Here is a 17,182-nt window from a genome sequence, read left to right as displayed (position 1 = left end):
ACATATGTTACATCATTTCAGCCTCAACAACCCTGGAAGGTCAGTGCTATTATGATCCCTGTTTTACAGATGCAGAAACTGAGGCTGAGACAGGGGAACCCAAAGTCACACAACCAATAAGTGTCTGAAGCAGAAATGAACTTAGGTCCTTCAGACTCCACTGTGCCACCTCCGATCATCTCCACCTCAAGATGGCGGAGGCATCAGAGGACTTTGTGGAGGCTGCTGGGTCTTCTGAGGGAGAAGGAAGTTTAGGAATCTTAGAGCACTGGCTGTGACAGCCAGTTATCTGCTCTCAGCTCCTTCTTCGCTGGGGGCTGTATGTGAATCTCCAAGCACAGGTTCAATCAATCAATGGATCAAACACGAGTTTATTAAGCACCAAGTGTGTACTGTGCTAGATGCTGAGAATACAACCACAAAGAACATTGGGCATCCCTGCCCTCAAGGAGCTTACATTCTATAGGGAGAAAAACATATGGATATAAGGAGATACAAGATACACACCAAGTAAATTTGGAGGGAGGCACTAACAGCTAAGGGGCCTTGTATAGGAAACTGATTTGAACTGCAGCCTGAACCAATTTAAAATATAATTGGGAAATTTTTAGAAAATACAATAAAACACAGATAATACTAATATTTGTGGTATTCTGAGTTGATATGTGGCCCATAGAGATCCTTCTCTAAAGCTTAGTGGCTCCTGTTTCTATCTGAGTCTAACATGACATTTAAAAGAAAATTTGGAACTTGAATAGAAGCGGATGTGAGAGGGAGGGCAGTGAGGGGGTGGGAGGTGGTTTGTGTAAAAGCATGGAGGTGAGAGATGGAATGTTGTGCCTGAGAAACAAGACCCCCAGTTCAGTTGGGCCATAGAGTGGGTTGTGGAGTGTCTCTGTGTATGTGAGAATAAAGCAAAATGAGCTTGGGAAGGAAGGTTGGGATGAGGTTGTGAAGGGAATTAAGTGTCAAAGGAATTTTTATTTGACCCTAGAGATACCCTAAGGATGAACAGCTAGGTGGCGCCATAGTGCACAAAGCACCAGGAGTCAGCAAGATTCATCTTCTGGTTCTAAGTTCAAATCTGACCTCAGAAACTTACTAGCTGTGACCCTGGGCAAGTCACATAACCCTGTTTGCCTCAGTTTCCTCATATGTAAAGTGAGCTGGAGAAGGAAACAGCAAACCACTCCAGTACCTCTGCCAAGAAAACCCCAAATGAGGACATGACTGAAATGACTCAACAACAAAAGTAATTGGGAGGCTTTGGAGTTTCTTGAATAGGGGAATGCCTGATGATCAGGCATTGTACTTATCCATTTGGAAGCTGATTGGAAGATTGTGTAAAGAGGGGAGAGAGGTTATAGTAGGAGTCCAGGTGAAAAAAAAATGAGGTTCTGAACTAAGGGGGTGAGCGCAGAGAAGGGGGAACACTTGAGAGAGAGGCTGAGGCAGAATCCACAAGATTGAAGAGGGGGAGGGAGAAAGTGAAACTGAAGAATGGATGACTTTTTAGGCTGTGCCCCCAGGGTAACTGGAAGAAGCAGAACCAGGGAAGCTTGAGAGAGGAGTGGGTTTGGGGATGGAGCATAGGGTCTAGATCTAGAACTGAGGGACCTCAAAAGCCATCTGGTCCAACTCCCTCATTTTACAGATGAGGAAACTGAGGCCTCTGGAGGTTGAAGGACTTCCAGTTACACAGTAACCCTGCAGTAGGAATCAGAGGCAGGTCCTTAGATTACACTATATCTCGCTGACTCTAAGAATAAGTTCTGTTTTGGATATGAGCTTGGAATGTCTATGGGTCATCCAGATCGAAATGTCCTATAGGCAGCTGGAGCTTGAGAGAGTTTAGGGCCAGGACTGTAGATCTGGGAGCCATGAGTGTAGAGATAAAAAACCAAAGCCATGGAAGCTGATGAAGACAGAGATTCAGAGGCAGGAGACAGAGTCAGAGTCAGAGAGAATCAAAGAGATAAACAGAGACACACAGAGATAGGAGAGGGAGAGAGAAAGCAGAGACAGAGAGGGGGAGAGAGAGAGAAATGTAGAGAGAGACAAAGAGACAGATTCAGGGACACAGAGAGAGACAAAGAGATGGAGAAATACAGAGGAGACTGAGAGGGAGAGGAGGGAAAGGAGGGAGGGAGAGAGTCAAAGAGAGAAAGAGAGAATGGACCTGGGCCTAGAAGTTAGCAGGAGCTTCTGGAAAGCAGAGCAGCCAGCAGGGCTGAGCTGGGGACTTGAGCAGCAGCTAGGACAAGGAGGGAGTCCAGAAAGGAAGGGAGCTAAGGGGCAGCCCCTTCACACCAGAGAGCGTCAGGTGGGTCGTCAGGGACGTCTCTGTCCAGGTCCTCATTGGACAAAATGGTCTTTGCTGAGATCCTGTGACTTTTGGGGACATCCAAGGGAGGAAGCTGTGGCCGTGTGTTCCTGTTCCCTGCCTCAAGCTTGGGGAGCTCCTGCCCTGCATGTGAGTTGCATATGTTTACTGAATGGAACTGACCCATCCTCTGTAGGGTTTTGTGGGTCTTCCCCACTTCCTATCCTTAGCCCCCCCACACACACACACATCCTGGGCAGAGCACTCATGCCCAAGGGCCTGCAGGCAACAGACAAAAAGGGGCTCTGCCTAGCACAGGAGGCAGCCCACTGTGTGTAAATCAGGTTTATTTACAGTCAGTAATAAGCAAAATAAATATTCTCAAAGACTGAAAGTACAGGAAAGAGAAAGGGAAAGTGGCATCAGCCTAGGCAGTGGGGTGAGGAGGAATCACAGGTCTGAAGCCAGGCTCCTCTCTCCCGCTGGGGGAAGACCAGCATGGTGCCCATCAGGGCTCAGGGGGTCCCCAGATGCACCTAGTTGGGCTTTCCCTGGCTCAGCAGGCCCTGGGCCATGGAGAAACGAGAGGAGACAGTTTGGTGGCAGGGGTGAGGGGACCTGAGAGAAGAGGCTGGGGGATCAGGGGCCTGCAGCTTCCTCTTTATATTCCTGGGAAAGAGGAAGTGGGAGGGGGGTCCTGGGGGCTCTGAGAACCCCTCCTGCCCCCTCTGACTTCCTTACCCCATGCTCCCATTCTCCTGGGACTGCAACATCATCAGGCAGGGATTAGGGGCAGCTCACGCTTCAGTGAGGTTGAAAGGCAGGATTTGGGGAGGAGGGCAGGGGGTAGAAGGCCCTCAAGGGAACTGCTGGCTCAGCAGACTGGGTCCCCCTCCCTTTGGACAGGGAAGGGGCAGGGATCGGGAGCTCTGCTGTCTGTGGGATCTGAACCTCAACCCAAGCAAACTTCTTAGCACCACTAGGCTGTGGCTCCAGATCTGAGCAGCAGGGGATGGGTGGTGGGCATTTCTTGGAGGATGCCCAAATCGTCATCCAGGAGAAGGCCCAAAGGGCTCCAGGGAGGCCAAAGCTGAGGGGTCAGTGGTGTGGGGTCATGTCTTCCATGCCGACCCTTCCCCACACACCCACCACAAAGCTCTCGATATCACATTCATTGGCCCCTCGGACAATTCGGAAATATCCATTCTCTCCCCATGTTGGGCCCCACGAGTTGGCTGCTGTCTGTTAGAGAAAAGAGGAGGGGTGCAAAGACAGTGGGGGAGTGGGATCCCTGGTCACAACCAGGCCTTAAATTCCTGGATTCAGCATTCAGACCAGCAGCTCCCTGAGTGTAGGGCCATGTCTACTCCCCTCCCCCTGGCTAGGGGCTCCCCGAGAACAGCTCCCCTCTCCTCCCACATAGGGTCTCTCAGAATAGGGGCTTTGGAGTTCTGAAGGTCCCTCCCCTCCCACCTCCCATGACATGTTGGGACTTACCCAGTATTTCAGTTTCTGTCCATCAGGCTGAATTTCCTCTCCCCACCTTTAGGACAGGGGAGGGGAGTTAGAGTCAAATTCACAAAATGTCAGAGCTGGAAAGAGCCCAGACATCATCTAAAGGAGAAAACTGAGGTCCAGAGATGGGCAGGGACTTGTCCAGGGTCATACAGCATGGCCTAGGAGTAGAACCTAGATCTCGTGGTGCCCAGGCCAGGGGCCCTGAGGTACACCACACATTGCCCTGGCCTTCCCAGGGACAGGGCCTCCTCCCCAACCCTCAAAGGTCCTCAGCTGGGCCTCCCTAGGGCTGCCCCCCCTTCCCTTCCTCAATCCCCAATTGCCATGGTGACTGGGGTTGTTGACTACCAGTCTGGCTTTCCTCCTGGAATGTTTACTGCCCTGGGGATCACCCTTTTCCCCCTCCCCTTCATGCCCAGCAAGTGGGGAAGAGGAACAAACCATTCCTTCCTAGTGCCAAGGGGAAGGGTGCTGAGCCCAAGAACCCTGGATTTGGAGTCAGAGGATCTGGGTTAGAATCTTAGCTTTACAAGGCCCTGCTTCATGAGTCTCAGTTTCCTTCTGTGTCCACTGAGTGGGTAAATTAGGACTGGTCACTTTTAACTCTCAATTTCATCCTCTCTGTGTGCCCTCCAGCTGTGGACAAGGCAGGGTCTGGCAGGAAGAGGTGGGCAGGGTGGACACTGCCCCTCAGTGCCCAGGACAGCTACTCCCTCTCAGTTCTACTACCCTTGTAGAAATCAGGGACATCTCTAAGGCACAATGAGAAGAATGACCAGCAACTCATAGAATTCCAGTTCTCCGACATGGTCTGGTCCAACCCACTCATTTTACAGATGGAAAGACTGAGCCTCAGAGAAGGGAAGGGTCTTGACCAAGGTCCAGACGAGTTGGTAGCTGAGCTGGCATTTGAATCCAGAATGCCAGGTTCCAAATGTGGAGCTCCTCCCACTTCACTTGGATGCCCCTTTGGAGCCCCCAGACCAGGCCCTGCCCATGCTGGCCCTGGCACCCTTCCCAGAAGGCACTTCTCACCCTGTGATTTTGACGGAATGAGTCCCATGTTGGTGGTAACGTTCAGGTTTCCCCAGACTGGTCGGTATGTGCTTATAGATACCACTCTTGTATAAGAAGAAATCTTCATGCACTTCCATGAGGGCTGTGGGCATAGGAGTGTCTGATGGGCACTGCTCAGGGCATCCCCTCAGCGCTGCCTCTCTCTACCCATACACCAAGACAGGAGGAGGCTGAAATCCATCAGTGCCCTCTCCACCTTCTCCCCACCAAGCACCATCTCCCTGTCAGAGCCAGAGGTGGGGATGGGTTTCTGCCCTAGTCTGGGATGGATGGGTTGGTGGCCTTGGGGTGCCCACATTGCTTCCTTAGAGCCAGCCAGGGGTGAGCATGGCCCTGAGCCTGTGTTTAATGTTAAAGGGAAATGGGGTCTATGAGGGGGTGTCTACTGTGACCTCTGCTTGACAGGCCTGGGACACAGAGCCTTTCATAACAGGTGGGTATGAGGGGGGAGGGTTGGTCTCAGGACAAGGTGGAATTTCCAAGGTTTCTGCCAACTCCTGAGTGTGAGAGCCAGGGCTGGGGAGAGAGGGAGGGAGGGAGAGAAGGGAAAGGAAGAGAGGGACAGAGAGCAGAGGGAGGAGGATGGTGGGGTGCAGAGGGGAGAAAGCCTTTACCTTGGACAGGCCCATTCTCCATAAGCTCCTTCATGATGTCTTTCTCCTAGGGAAGGGGATAAGGCTGACCTGAGGATCCAGAGGCCAGACCCCCTTCTCCCTGTTTTTGCCTGGGTCACCCTAGCCTGTGGTGGCTCCCACCTCCCCCCCTCCGCATATGCTCCCAAGTTCCCTCCCATCTGCCCCCAAGCCTGGGCTCTCACATGAGAGGAGAGGCGATAGGGAGGTGTGGCCTGGTAGATGTGGTTAGCATGGGCCCGGCTGTTGGGGCAGTGGGCTGTGGCCTGGCGTTTGCCCCGGCCCATGTGGCGACTGTGCATCATGCATGGGGCCGCAGGGGCTGCCCCATTCTGATCTCTCGCAGAGAATGGGTAGCAGTGATTGGACACTAGCCTGTGAAGAGACAGTGGGGAGGTTGGAGAAAAGAAGGTGAAGGAGAACCCTTCACTCTCAGTCCCCTCAGCCCAGCCTTTCAGAGTGTATGCCTTGCCCTCTGCCCCTCCTGCCCACTTCCTCCGCGTCCCCTTAGCCAGGATCCTCTCCTTGGCTGCTTGTCCTGATTCTTCCTCTTATCCCCCAACCCCCAGTATCTAGGCCCATGGACTCCCCCCATGGTCCCTTTCTGCAGCACTCAGGGGCTCCCCTGTGCCCAAGTCTGCTCACCCACGGCGACGCAGGAACCACCAGGCCCCATCGAGCCGCCCACCCCGGCACCCCTGCTGATTGTGAGTGTCACAGGACAGCAGGTTCTGAGGGGACAAGGCAGGGGTCATATGACCCATGGAGTGGATGGAGATGCGGTCTGAGGCCACAGCTAGAGAGAGGAATAGGGTAGGTAGAGATGGTGATGAGGGACACTGAGCAAGGTTCTAGCCTCGCCGGGCTGGTACCAAGCCCACGCCCAACCAAACCCCCTGGCTCCTCCTCCAAAGTCCAGTCCCAGCCCCAGCTTCCAGCCCGGCCTCAGCCCCAGCCCCTACCTGCTGTGGAGAATGCCCAGGAACCTGCACAGTTCCCCTGGTCCAGGGGCTCATGGATCAGGCCAGGCCATTTAGCTGAGGCATTGAAGGCTGAGGGGAGAGTTTCATCTGGTGACATGACCATCTACAAAGTATAAACAAACCAGTGCCCCCTGAGCTTCCCCCAGAAGTCCTGGGCCTCAGGCTAAGTGGAAGACCTCACGCTCTAGGGGCGAGGCCCAAGAACTAGAGCCAGACCCATGGAAGAGAGATGGGCGACGGGACTGGGCCCCTCCCAGGACAGGCCTCAGTAGTACAGACTCTATCTGCGTAAGGGGCGTTTGGGCTAGATCTAAGCCCTTTTTCAGCTCCAAATGAGCTGACCTCATGGTCCCGTCATCTGTGATTTTTTTTGTCCATTTAGTTTCTTTTTTTTTTCCTTTTAGAGGGCAATTGGGGTTAAGTAACTTGCCCAAGGTTACACAGCTAGTTTGTGTGTGTGTGGGGGGGGTCCTCCCAACTCTGGGGTCAGCGCTTTACTCACTGCACCACCTAGCCACCCCATTTCAATTCTTTCAGGGGGGAAGGAAAAGGAACAAGCATTTATTAAGCACCTACTGTGTTCCAGGCACTGTGCCAAGCCCTTTACAAATATTATCTCAGATCCTCACAACAACCTGGGAGGGAGGTGCTGGTATTATCCCCATTTTATAGATGAGGAAACTGAGGCTTGAGTGACTTGCCCAGGATCCTACAGCCAGCAAGTGTCTGAGGAAGGATTTGAACTCAAATCTTTCTGACTCCATGCCCAGTGTACAAGGCACCGTGGTGTCTCCTAGCTCCTGCTGCTTCTTTCAACAAAAACAAGAGCTTCAATACAAACCTGTTTGTGTTAGGGGCACCTCCTGCGACCCACGGGCCCTCCTAACATTGGGGAAGAGGGGAGTCAGACAGTGGTCATTATTCACATTGAACAGAGAGAGAAACTGAGGCCCAGAAAGAGATAATTCATAGGCTCAGAGCTGGAAGGACTTCAGAAGCCTCCTAGCCCACACCTAGAATTTTACAGCTGAGGAAACCAAGGCCCAGAGAGGGAAAGCCAGGGCCTCCTGGCATCCCTCCTGCACCAATCTTCCTTCAGCCCCTCACCTCTATCGCCCCTCCTCAGTCCCTTCCTTGAACATCCTCCCTCTCACGCTAAAAAGCTGTCCAAGGCCACGGGGACCTTTGGCTTGGAGGGAAGGGAACGTCACTGAGGGAGCCCCATGACCTGGCCAGCTACCAAGAGAAAACAAAGGGAGGCAGAAAATAGCCAGGGGCGGGAAGCCCAGGAGACTGGGGTCATTGAGTAGGGGCCATTCCTCTGGCCCCAGAGGCCTCCTGGGGTCATCTCCACCAAGGCCACTATCCCTGCCCCAGCCCATGAGACCGATGGAAGCAGAAGACCCTTGGGGGAAGGGAAAGGGGGAGCACAGGCTCATAGCCTCCAGCTCCAACCCCAAGGTCCCAGACATGGGACCCAGCCTGTCCCTGGGAGCTGCCAAGAGTCCAAGGCAACTGGGGGCTTTCCCAGGATTGGCCAGCTTTGGGGGAGGAGGAGGGAAAAGGCTACAATGGGGCCTCAGTTTCTCCATCTGCAAAACTAGGTAGTATGTGATCTAAATATCTAAGTCTATGAATGGCCCCCTGGAAATATGCAAATGAAGATGCTAACCATACTGAGGCATCACTGAGGATGGCAGGGGGATAGCATGATCAGCATGGAGTCGTACATCTAGAAGGCACGAATCTGAATCCTGATTCAGACAGTTTCTTACACCAAGACCTTGGGTAAGTCACCACACCTCTCCACTCAGTTTTCTCATCTGTAAAATTGTGATGATAATAATAGTGCCTACCTTGAAGGGGTATTGTGAGGATCAAATGAGACAATGTATGTAAAGAGGTTTGAAAATGGAAAGTGCTACAGAAATTGTCGTTATCAGAATGCAGATATAAGAGGGAGCTCAGAGCACAGAATGTCAGAGCTGGGGGAGAGCTTAGAACATGGAATGTCAGAGCTTAGAACATAGATTGAAGGGTAGGGGATGGTCATGGTAGAACACAGAATGTCAGAGCTAGTAGGGCACTTGGAATCTATGAATATAGAATGTTAGAAGTGGAAATGACTCTTGAGATCATCCCAGGGCTTTACAGATAGGACTTTACAGAGGATCTACAAGCAAGGCCAGATAGCAAGTCCAGAAGCCCTAATTCCTGATTCACATTGGAAGCTGTGCTGGGGCCCCAAGGTGGGTGGGGTGTCTTGGGGCAGTAACTGTGGAGCTGCAGGGGAGGCGGCCTCAGGCCTCCATAGTGCACTTGGGGACCCCCATCCCTCCAATTCACCTGTATCTCATTCATGTTCATCACAGAGGATGTGGGTCGCACTGTGCCCAGACGGTACCGGATCCCATCATCAAGAGTCATCCCCCAGAAGGCACTGTGGTTCCCAGCTGTCCACCTAAGGGTACAGGAGGGGCAGGAGTCACAGGGGCTCTGGGAGAGGGCAGGAGATACATGTCATGGCCCCTGTGCACTCATGCCGGGAGCCCCAGAGGTTCATCTTACCCATAGTTGCCACGGTTGATGGCATTAATCAGGTCCGGGTTCACCAGGCAGGGCTCTTGGTCACACTCCCATGTCCCATCCTCCTTGCAGGTGCTGACAAAGAGGGAAGGATAGGGTTAATGCAGAAGCTGGGAGGTGGGGACACAGCCACACCCCCCAGGAGCTCCTGTCCCCTCCTCCCCTGCTCAGAGCCTGCTTCTAGCAATCCCTGGAGGGGGAGGCAGCAGGAAGGAAACCCTCTTGTCATGTCATGTCAGGAAGTGGGGGGGGGGGAGTGATCACTGCTCTCGGCCTTCAGTTTGTATGTGGGGCCTTCCCAGGAATGTGCCCCCAGTGGCCCTGATTCCTGGAAAGGGTTGGGGAATAATGGGGGAGGGAAAGGAACCCTGAGCCCTACTGTGAAGGACGGAGACTCCACACTTGGAGGGGAGGTAACTGATGCTGATTTTGAGGACTCTGCATTCACAGTCCTTCCCACAAGCAGGGCTTTGGCAACTAGCCCTCCCAGAGACTCTGGGGAGGGAGTAAAGGGGGGGAGCAACAGTTCCTTGAGAAGCTGGGAAGGACAGACACTTACAGATACTTTGAGTTTATGGATAGAGGGAGGGAATGAAGGACAAAGTGAAAGGATCTCTGAGCACTGAAGGGTTAAATGTCCAGCCCTCCAACCTCTTCTCCCAACCCCATGCCTGGAATTTGGGACCTGCTCATACACACAGTTGGCTAGGTCCCATTCCATTTCTCTCCTGTTCAGACTTGCTCTAGGAGGCCAGGGTTGGGGCGGGGGGAGACACACTGATAGCCCCCAACTCAAAAAGGGTCATTTTAGTCTCAGTCCATCTGTCTCTAGCACACTTGTCCCTCCCCCACTTCTCCAGCACAACCCCTCCCTCAGAACGTTTCTCCACCCCACCCCACCCCACTCCCAGCCTCCAGCTGGCTCAGCCTCAGCCAAAACTGGGCCTGTGCTTCCATCAGGCTCCTTAAAAGGTATCGATTGAGGCCCATTGGAGCCCCAGGGGGTGTGGAGACAGACACAGTGGGAGAAAGAGACTTGAGACATAGACAGCAGAGGGGCATAGGAAAATCAGGAAGAGGCAGAGGAAGGGTAGGGACAGATGGGAAAAAGGTATATATGGGGGGAAAGGGGCCCCAAGATCCCCTGGCTGCCCAGCTGGAGCCTCTGAAGATGTTATGCTGGGGTCCTGTCCCCCACTGTGCCCTTCCACTCCAGGGGCCCCCAGCCCTCCCTCAGGCATCCCCAAAGGCCTCAAACACTCACCATCGGTTACAATTGTCTTGGTAGGTCCCAAGGGTTGGGTATACTCGTCCCTGATACATACACCCTGGGGATGGGGGAGGGGTCAGGGACTGGGGTCAAGAGAACCAGGCTGGGCCCCTCCCCCAAAACTCAGCCACAGCAGAGACCCCTCCCCTCCCCCACTCCCCAATATAATCCCACACATCCTCTTGTTTCCAGACAGATTTCTGAAAATCCCACCTAGAGTTCAACATCCTTCCCTTTTACTCTAAAGATTTCTAGGTCTCTCAGTTACCAAAACACTTATTTAGGCCCTTGGTGGCTTGCACTATCCTGGATATTGGGAAGAGAGGAGAAATAGAGGCAGAGAGGGTGAGTCACTCCCTCAGGGCCACAGAGCTATTAGAAGTCAAGCCCAGGAGTCCCGGGGCACTGAGGGAGGAAACCAGCTGGGCTTATGATAAGTCATTGGTCAGAATAACCTGTCAGAGGCAGGAACATGTAAATGAGCTGCTAGCATCCCCACCCTCGGGATCCTCAAGGTGGGAGAGAAAAGGATTGGGAGGTGACCCCCTCTGGCCATCCTTGATGGAGACTGGGCACCTTGCTCCTTAAAAAACAGGCAGTAGACCATGCCCCAGTCCAGCAGTAGGCCCCCAGAAACTAGCTAAGGATCTCTCTAAAATAAGTCAGGGCATCCCTAAGAAAGCAGGTGGATGCCCCACACTCCAAAAAAACCACCAAGTCCCACAAAGACCAGTCAGTGAAACTCCAGCTCTACCCCAGGGATATGGTGTATTATTTCCCTCTTCCCAGATCCAGGCATCCGTGGAGCTGGACCCTCCTGCCGATGGGTGAGTCAGGGGGTGGGGCTGGGTGGGGCCACTGGGCCAGGGGTAGGGAGAAAGGGCATGAGGCAGCCAGTGCCTAGCCCTGAGTCTCAGAACAAGGCATTAGGAGAGCATGGGAACCTAGGCTTGGGCCCTGCCTGCGCCCCTTCAGAACCTGGAGAGTCCAGATTGGATAGAATGGTTTCTCATGGGGAAGGAGCGGGGATGAGCCTAGGAAAGGGGTTGAAGGACTTCTCTAAGGACTGTCTTCCTCTTCCTCTTTCTCCTCCCTGATCCCATTTAGAGAAGGCATAATCCTAGAATGTTAGAGCCAGAAGATCTCCAGATAGATTTCTGGGGGTCAAGGAACTTGGATGGAAAAAAAAAAAATATATATATATATATATATCTTTATTTTCATTAATGTCTAATTGAAATTCAAAATTTCCTTCAATATTTTTATGAACTTAAAAACACATGTTATTCTGAGAAGGGCTCAACAGGCTTCACCAGACTGCCAAAAGGGTCTATGACCCCTCAAAAAGAGTTAAGAACCCCTTCTCTGTCTGATCTCTTCATTTTACAGCTGAGGAAACTGAGGCCTAGAGAAGAGACTTGCCCAAGGTCACACAGCTAGATTAGCACCTGGCCTTAGATTCAAACCTGGAGACAAGTCCAGGAGGGGTGCAAGGCCAGGCAGGACCCTACATACCTTGGATAAGAGGGAAGGGGGGTGGAATGCCCAGGCAGAAGTCCCAAAAGTCAGGGCAGCAGTCGGAGACCGTCCGGTTACAGAAGAGGTCACAGTAGCAGAGGGTGCCGAGGTAGGGCATGGCACAGTCATCCTCCCGGCCTGTGCAGCAGAGGTCTCGTGCCTGGCAATAAGAGCCACCTGCATCCCGGATGCCCCTGGAGTGTAAACCTGGTGCCAGCTCCCGGCGACTTCGGCCACTCCGGGCACACAGGGTTCCTGGGCCTGCCAGCAGCAGGGCAGCCAAGAGGGAGTTCAGCCACATAGTGCCCGGAGCCACTGTGTGTGTGGAGGTAGAGGAAGGCTCCTTGTTAAAAGAATTGGAGACCTAGACCCCTGTGCTCTGTTCCCAGACCTCTGCGTCTCTTCCTATTCTTGGCTTCCAAAGCAAACAAGGGGACCCTGGAGCCCAGACTATCGGCCTATGGAAGTGATGTGGTGGGGGTAGGGGGTGAGGCAGCGGCCTCTGGACTAGGAAACTATAAACCCAGCCACAGATCTGGGGAGACTGGGGGAAAGATGGTCCTAGGTGTTGGGAAGCCCACACCAGAGGAAGCCCCTGACTCTTGCTCCTGCCTAGTAAGGCATATGAAGGGGAGGGATGAAGGAAGAATGACTCAACCCATACTCCCACAACCCCCTCCCTTTTCCCAAGAAGGATGAAGCCCCCTGAGCATCCCAGAAATAGCTTTTCTTATGTATTGAGGCTGGATCCAAGATCTTCAGTCCCATACTCTCTCATCTCCAAAACGCCACCTCTATTCTCCCCACCTCAAACCAGCAATCTTCCCTTTGTCCCTCCTTCTTCCATCTGTCCCCAGTTCCACCATCTCAGTCTGTTGTCTTTCCATCCTTTGCCCCCCAATCTCTGTCATCGCCCCCTCATCTTTTCTGTTAATCCCTCTGTCCCTATCCTACCCCCTTCCTTATTCTTCCCCCTATACTTTACTCCAACCCTCCTCCCAATCCATCTGTCCCCCATGTCTGTCTCTATCTTGCCTCCCTCTATCTCCTATGAGTCCCCCTGTATTGTCCCCTCTGTCCTCTCCCCCTTATCTATTCCATTCCTGACTTGTGGTCTTTCTCTCCAACTCTCTGTCATTCTATCAACTCCTTCTTCTTCTTCCCCTCCATCAGACCACCAGTCCTTACCCCTAATCATCTGTCCCCCATTGCTGTCTCTCTGTTCTTTCCTCTCATAATCAGAGCTAAAAAGGACCTAAGTGGCCATCTCAATTAATAGTGCCTGAGTCTCTCTCACTCACCTGCTCCCCGACCTCTGCTGGTCTGCTCCCATCTCTTGGGTCATCTCTGCCCATTTCTCTCTAGGTCACCCCACACTATCCCTTCTCTGCCCCAGCCCCTTTGTCCCCAAACAAGCTCACTTGGACCAGCATGGGCTTGAGTGTGGAGAGCATGGGGAGGCCACCATCTATCTGCCTGTCAAGCTCCCGCCCAGATCCGGCTGGGGAGGGGCCCTACCTGGGTGAGGGGTGTTGGCTCCTGCTCTGGACTGGAAGCAGTCCTGAAGTTCCTCCTCCTTTTCTTCTTCTTCCTCTTCCTCCTCCTCCTCTCCTTCCCCTCCCTTCCTCCTCCTCCTTTCCCCCACTGCCCCAGGCAGCCTTCCAGACGCCTTCCTCCCTCTCGACCCAGCAGTGTCCCTGGACTGGGGCTGGGCAGCACAGTGTGGAACTGAAGGGTGGACCCTGGCTTTAGTAGTGGCCCCGCCCAGCCCTGCCCCTAGAGGGCGGGACCTAGGGAGGGGAAAGGCGGGGAGGTGAGCTCCTACCTGGATTGGCTCTTTGCTCCTGACCCAGCCAAGTGAGGGGAGGCAAGCAGGGGACTGGAAAGCAGGGGGGATGGTGGAGAGGTCAAGACCAGGGAGCCAAGGTAAGGGTCACTTCATTCTCCCCATTCCCATTCCTAGAAGGGGAGATTACTGCGTTCTCCATGGCCCCACCTCAACACCCATAAGCAAACACACCTTTGCTGAAGCAGGAGGGATTTGGGTTAGACACCAGGAGGGACTTCCATCTGGGTTTTCCCCAGTTCCAGGTCATGAGCCAAAGAATGGAGTGGAGGTCCAGGGTCGGGGGAGGGGGAGAACCATTTCTAAGCATCATTTTGGGACAACAGAAGCATCTTGGATGGGGGGGGGGGACTTACCTGTCAACCAGGAATCCCAGGCTTCCCTAACTTTCCAGCTGAAAGGGTCCTTTAAAAGCCACCTTGTCCAGTCCCCTCAATTTGGGCCTCTAACTCCTCTGCCCACCTGCTGCTTCTAGGGAAGGTCATCAGTCACATACATTGCTGCCATGGTGCTCGGACTCGGTCTGAGACGACCCCCCCCCTCCCGTGCCTGTGACTTTCTGTATGGTTCTGAGCTGGCTTCCAGCATGAGAACTACAACAGACCTCTGAGGTCATTTGGTCTGAATCTCTCATTTTACAGATGGGGAAAACTGAGGCCCCAAGAGGAAAGTCACTTGCTCATGGGTCAGATTAGGAGTTCAGATCCAGGGCTCAACACAGGCTGGACTGGACTGGGCCGGGGGAGGGGGTGGGGCCAGGGCTTGGGGCTGAAATAGCCTCAGCTCCTGGGAATGTTTGGCATCCAAAGAGGGGCAGGGGAGGGGGGAGGCTCAGGGCTCAGACTTAGGATCCTGGGGGATACCTTTCAGGGGAGGATCCCCCCCCACAGCTGGGACACAGAGAGAGGGCCCAAGGCCAGAGGAGGCAATATGTACCTTGAGTACCTGGAAGGGAGGTCTGGGGGATACCTGGAGTTCAGGCCAGGCCTAAGGCCTGCGTAATCCTAGGTAAATTGATCTATTCTCTGAACTAGGTGTACTGGCTGCTCTATCTACTCAGGGCATCAACGGGGGTGGGAAGAGGCTTTTCTGTATGCACCCTCTCCTTGGCCCCAATCCTCGAGGGGCCAAGCTGAGACAGACAGACGTTTGCTGGCTGGGTTTCTATAGGGAGAGACTGAGGGTGGGCACCTGAAGTGCCTGGGGCATTGGCCTTGTGCCCAGGCGGTTCCATGCTATTTTCTAGATCTGACTGGTATCCTACCCCCAACCTCTTGTCAGGGAGCTGGCAGAGTCGAGGACTCCTGGGTCCTCCCAAGACTTGGCTTCCTGCCTGAGGTCACACAGGGCCCTCACACCTGGCCACCACGTGCCAGCTTTCTCCTTCCACTTCCTGCTTTCAACTCCAGCTCTTCCTGTGCCCGGGTGCATGGTGGGGGCAGGAGACAATGGGTGCTCTGTACCCCCCGCCCCTGCCTGCTCCGAGCCCTGTGTCCCAGGGCGGGCGGGCAGTAAGCCAGGCAGAAGGTTGGCAGCCAGACAGCAAGGTTAGGCTTATGTCTCTGCCAGTCCTGGCACTCTCTATTCCAGTATCCCTTAGACCTGGCCAAGAGGATAGAAGTCAGGAGGACCGAGGTTCAAAACAACATACGAACTCACTAACTTTTCTGTTCAGTACATAGGTTGGTCTGTTCACAATTATTTAACGTCATCTCCCCCAATAGAGTGTAAGGTCTTTGAAGTAAGGAACATGATTTTTTCCTTTCTTTGTATCCTCAGGCTAAGTGCAGCACCTGGCCCAGAGTAAGTAGTCACTGTCACCCTGGGCAGGTCACTTATACTCTCACTGACTCAGTTTCCTCATCTGCAAAATGGGTATAATCATAGCCCCTACCTCTCAGGGTTGCCATGAGATTCAAATGAGATGTTTATGAAATGCTTTGCATACCTTACAGTTCTGTACACAGTGTATTTTAGCCATTACTGCGTTCTGTGTTAGAAAGTCCCTTGCAGCTGACTTTCCATGTTCTAAGGTCTCTCCCAGTTCTGACATTCTTGGTAGTCTGAAAGCCCTGGGATCTCCCTCATCAGCAGCAGGGGCCTTTTGACCCTCCCTTAAGGCTCTGACAATGGGGTGTCTGTCTGGAGGGCTATGTTAATCCCTCGAGGATGGGAATTGTGAGTCACGGATCCTCTGAGGCGATGGCCGAAAGGGGAACCCTGCTCCAAGTGAACTTGGAGTCCCAAGATCCACTGACTGTCTTGCTGGCCTCCCCCCTCCCTGCGCTGAAATTCTCTCCTCTGTCAAATGACGGTCTTGGACCAGATGATCCCAGAGGCCCCTTTCTGACTCTGTCATTCTATGATACTGTGGGTGAATCAGGTTTAAGAAGCAGCAAAGTAGGATTTGAGCCAAGGTTCTTGCCACTACATCATTCAGTCCCTCAAATAGACCAAATGATCATGGCAAAGTTTCTGAAGCTCTCATCTTTTTCATCATCATCACACATATACACACTTTAAAAAATTTCAAATTATGAATTAGAAAATCATCAACAAATACAAATATTTCCTATACAAAGATGGTCAGAAATTTGGGATTATATATGATATATATATATATATATATCACATAAATCTGTTACGTACAGCTTGTTTTATAGACATATATTTCAGTGTAGGGCAGTAACAAAGGGCAGGTAGGTGGCAGAGCACTGGGACCCAGAATCAGGAAATCTTCTCTTCCTGAGTTCAAATCCATCCTCAGACACTTACTAGCTGTGTGACCCTGGGCAAGTCACTTCACCCTATTTGCCTCAGTTTCTCATCTGTAAAATGAGCTGGAGAAGGAAATGACAAACCACTTATGCCAAGAAAACCCCAAATGGGTTTGGAGAGAATTGAAAAATGACTGAACGTGGAGTCAATCTACCCATGTCCTCCTTAGACTCCTGCCATCCCAAGCAGCTGATAGAGCCTGCTGTCTGCCTGTCTGTCTCCTGGCCTGCCTGTCTATTTGTCGGTCTACCTGTCTGCCTATCAGACTGTCTGGATACCTGCCTACCTGTCTGCTTGGCTGCCTGCCTGTGTCTTCATTAGGGGTAGGACCAGAGGATCAACGTCTCTGCTGACAATTTGTCCTCAAACTGGCCCCATTGGAGACTGTGGTGACTCATGTGTTGCTCAGTCAGTGGAGAAAAGGGAGGGGAAGACCGGAAGACCCCTCCCCCCCAAACACACACATTTCTTCTTCCACGTGACCCCTTCCCTGCTCTAGGGTCAGAGTGACTCATATTCTGATCTCCATCCCACCTACCAGCCTCCCCCCCATACCTGGCAAGACCTCATCAGATAGCATTCTCCCAGCACCCCACCCTGACCTCTCTCCTAGTCAGTTCCCCAGCCCAAGGAAGCAATGGGGCAGATGGA

At 52.9% G+C, this 17,182-nt stretch overlaps 1 protein-coding gene across 2 annotated transcripts; it reads right to left on the bottom strand.

Moving 5' to 3' along the window:
- Positions 1-355: 355 nt before the first annotated feature.
- Positions 356-13,666, bottom strand: TINAGL1 (tubulointerstitial nephritis antigen like 1). Of its 2 annotated transcripts, none has more exons than XM_069068064.1 (12): positions 13,426-13,666; positions 11,905-12,222; positions 10,384-10,447; positions 9,102-9,194; positions 8,880-8,994; positions 6,513-6,636; positions 6,196-6,346; positions 5,736-5,925; positions 5,533-5,578; positions 4,877-5,000; positions 3,821-3,866; positions 356-3,565 (listed from the first exon to the last, which is right to left on the bottom strand). In XM_069068064.1, exons 2-12 carry the CDS (start codon positions 12,206-12,208, stop codon positions 3,422-3,424), a joined length of 1,401 nt encoding a protein of 466 aa, XP_068924165.1. In that variant the 5' UTR covers positions 12,209-12,222; positions 13,426-13,666; the 3' UTR covers positions 356-3,421. The 2 variants fall into 2 exon arrangements, with proteins under 2 accessions (XP_068924165.1, XP_068924164.1); XM_069068063.1 differs by lacking the exon at positions 13,426-13,666 and adding an exon at positions 13,209-13,394.
- Between the last annotated feature and the right edge of the window lie 3,516 nt (positions 13,667-17,182).

The sequence above is a fragment of the Petaurus breviceps genome, unplaced genomic scaffold (genome assembly GCF_028583685.1).
Source record: "Petaurus breviceps papuanus isolate PSGF00001 unplaced genomic scaffold, PetGlider_PUasm1.0 90760, whole genome shotgun sequence".
Lineage (NCBI taxonomy): Eukaryota > Metazoa > Chordata > Mammalia > Diprotodontia > Petauridae > Petaurus > Petaurus breviceps.
The sequence above is the reverse complement of the archived record's forward strand: the minus strand, read 5'-3'. Positions and strand labels throughout refer to the sequence as shown.

Coding starts and splice junctions, on each gene's coding strand:
- TINAGL1 (XM_069068064.1), bottom strand. CDS start 12,208: ATGTGGCTGAACTCCCTCTTGGCTGCCCTGCTGCTGGCAGGCCCAGGA. Junction 5,001..5,532: donor GGAGAATGGGCCTGTCCAAG/GTAAAGGCTTTC, acceptor CTATGCCCACAG/CCCTCATGGAAGTGCATGAA. Junction 3,867..4,876: donor CATTCCGTCAAAATCACAGG/GTGAGAAGTGCC, acceptor CCTGTCCTAAAG/GTGGGGAGAGGAAATTCAGC.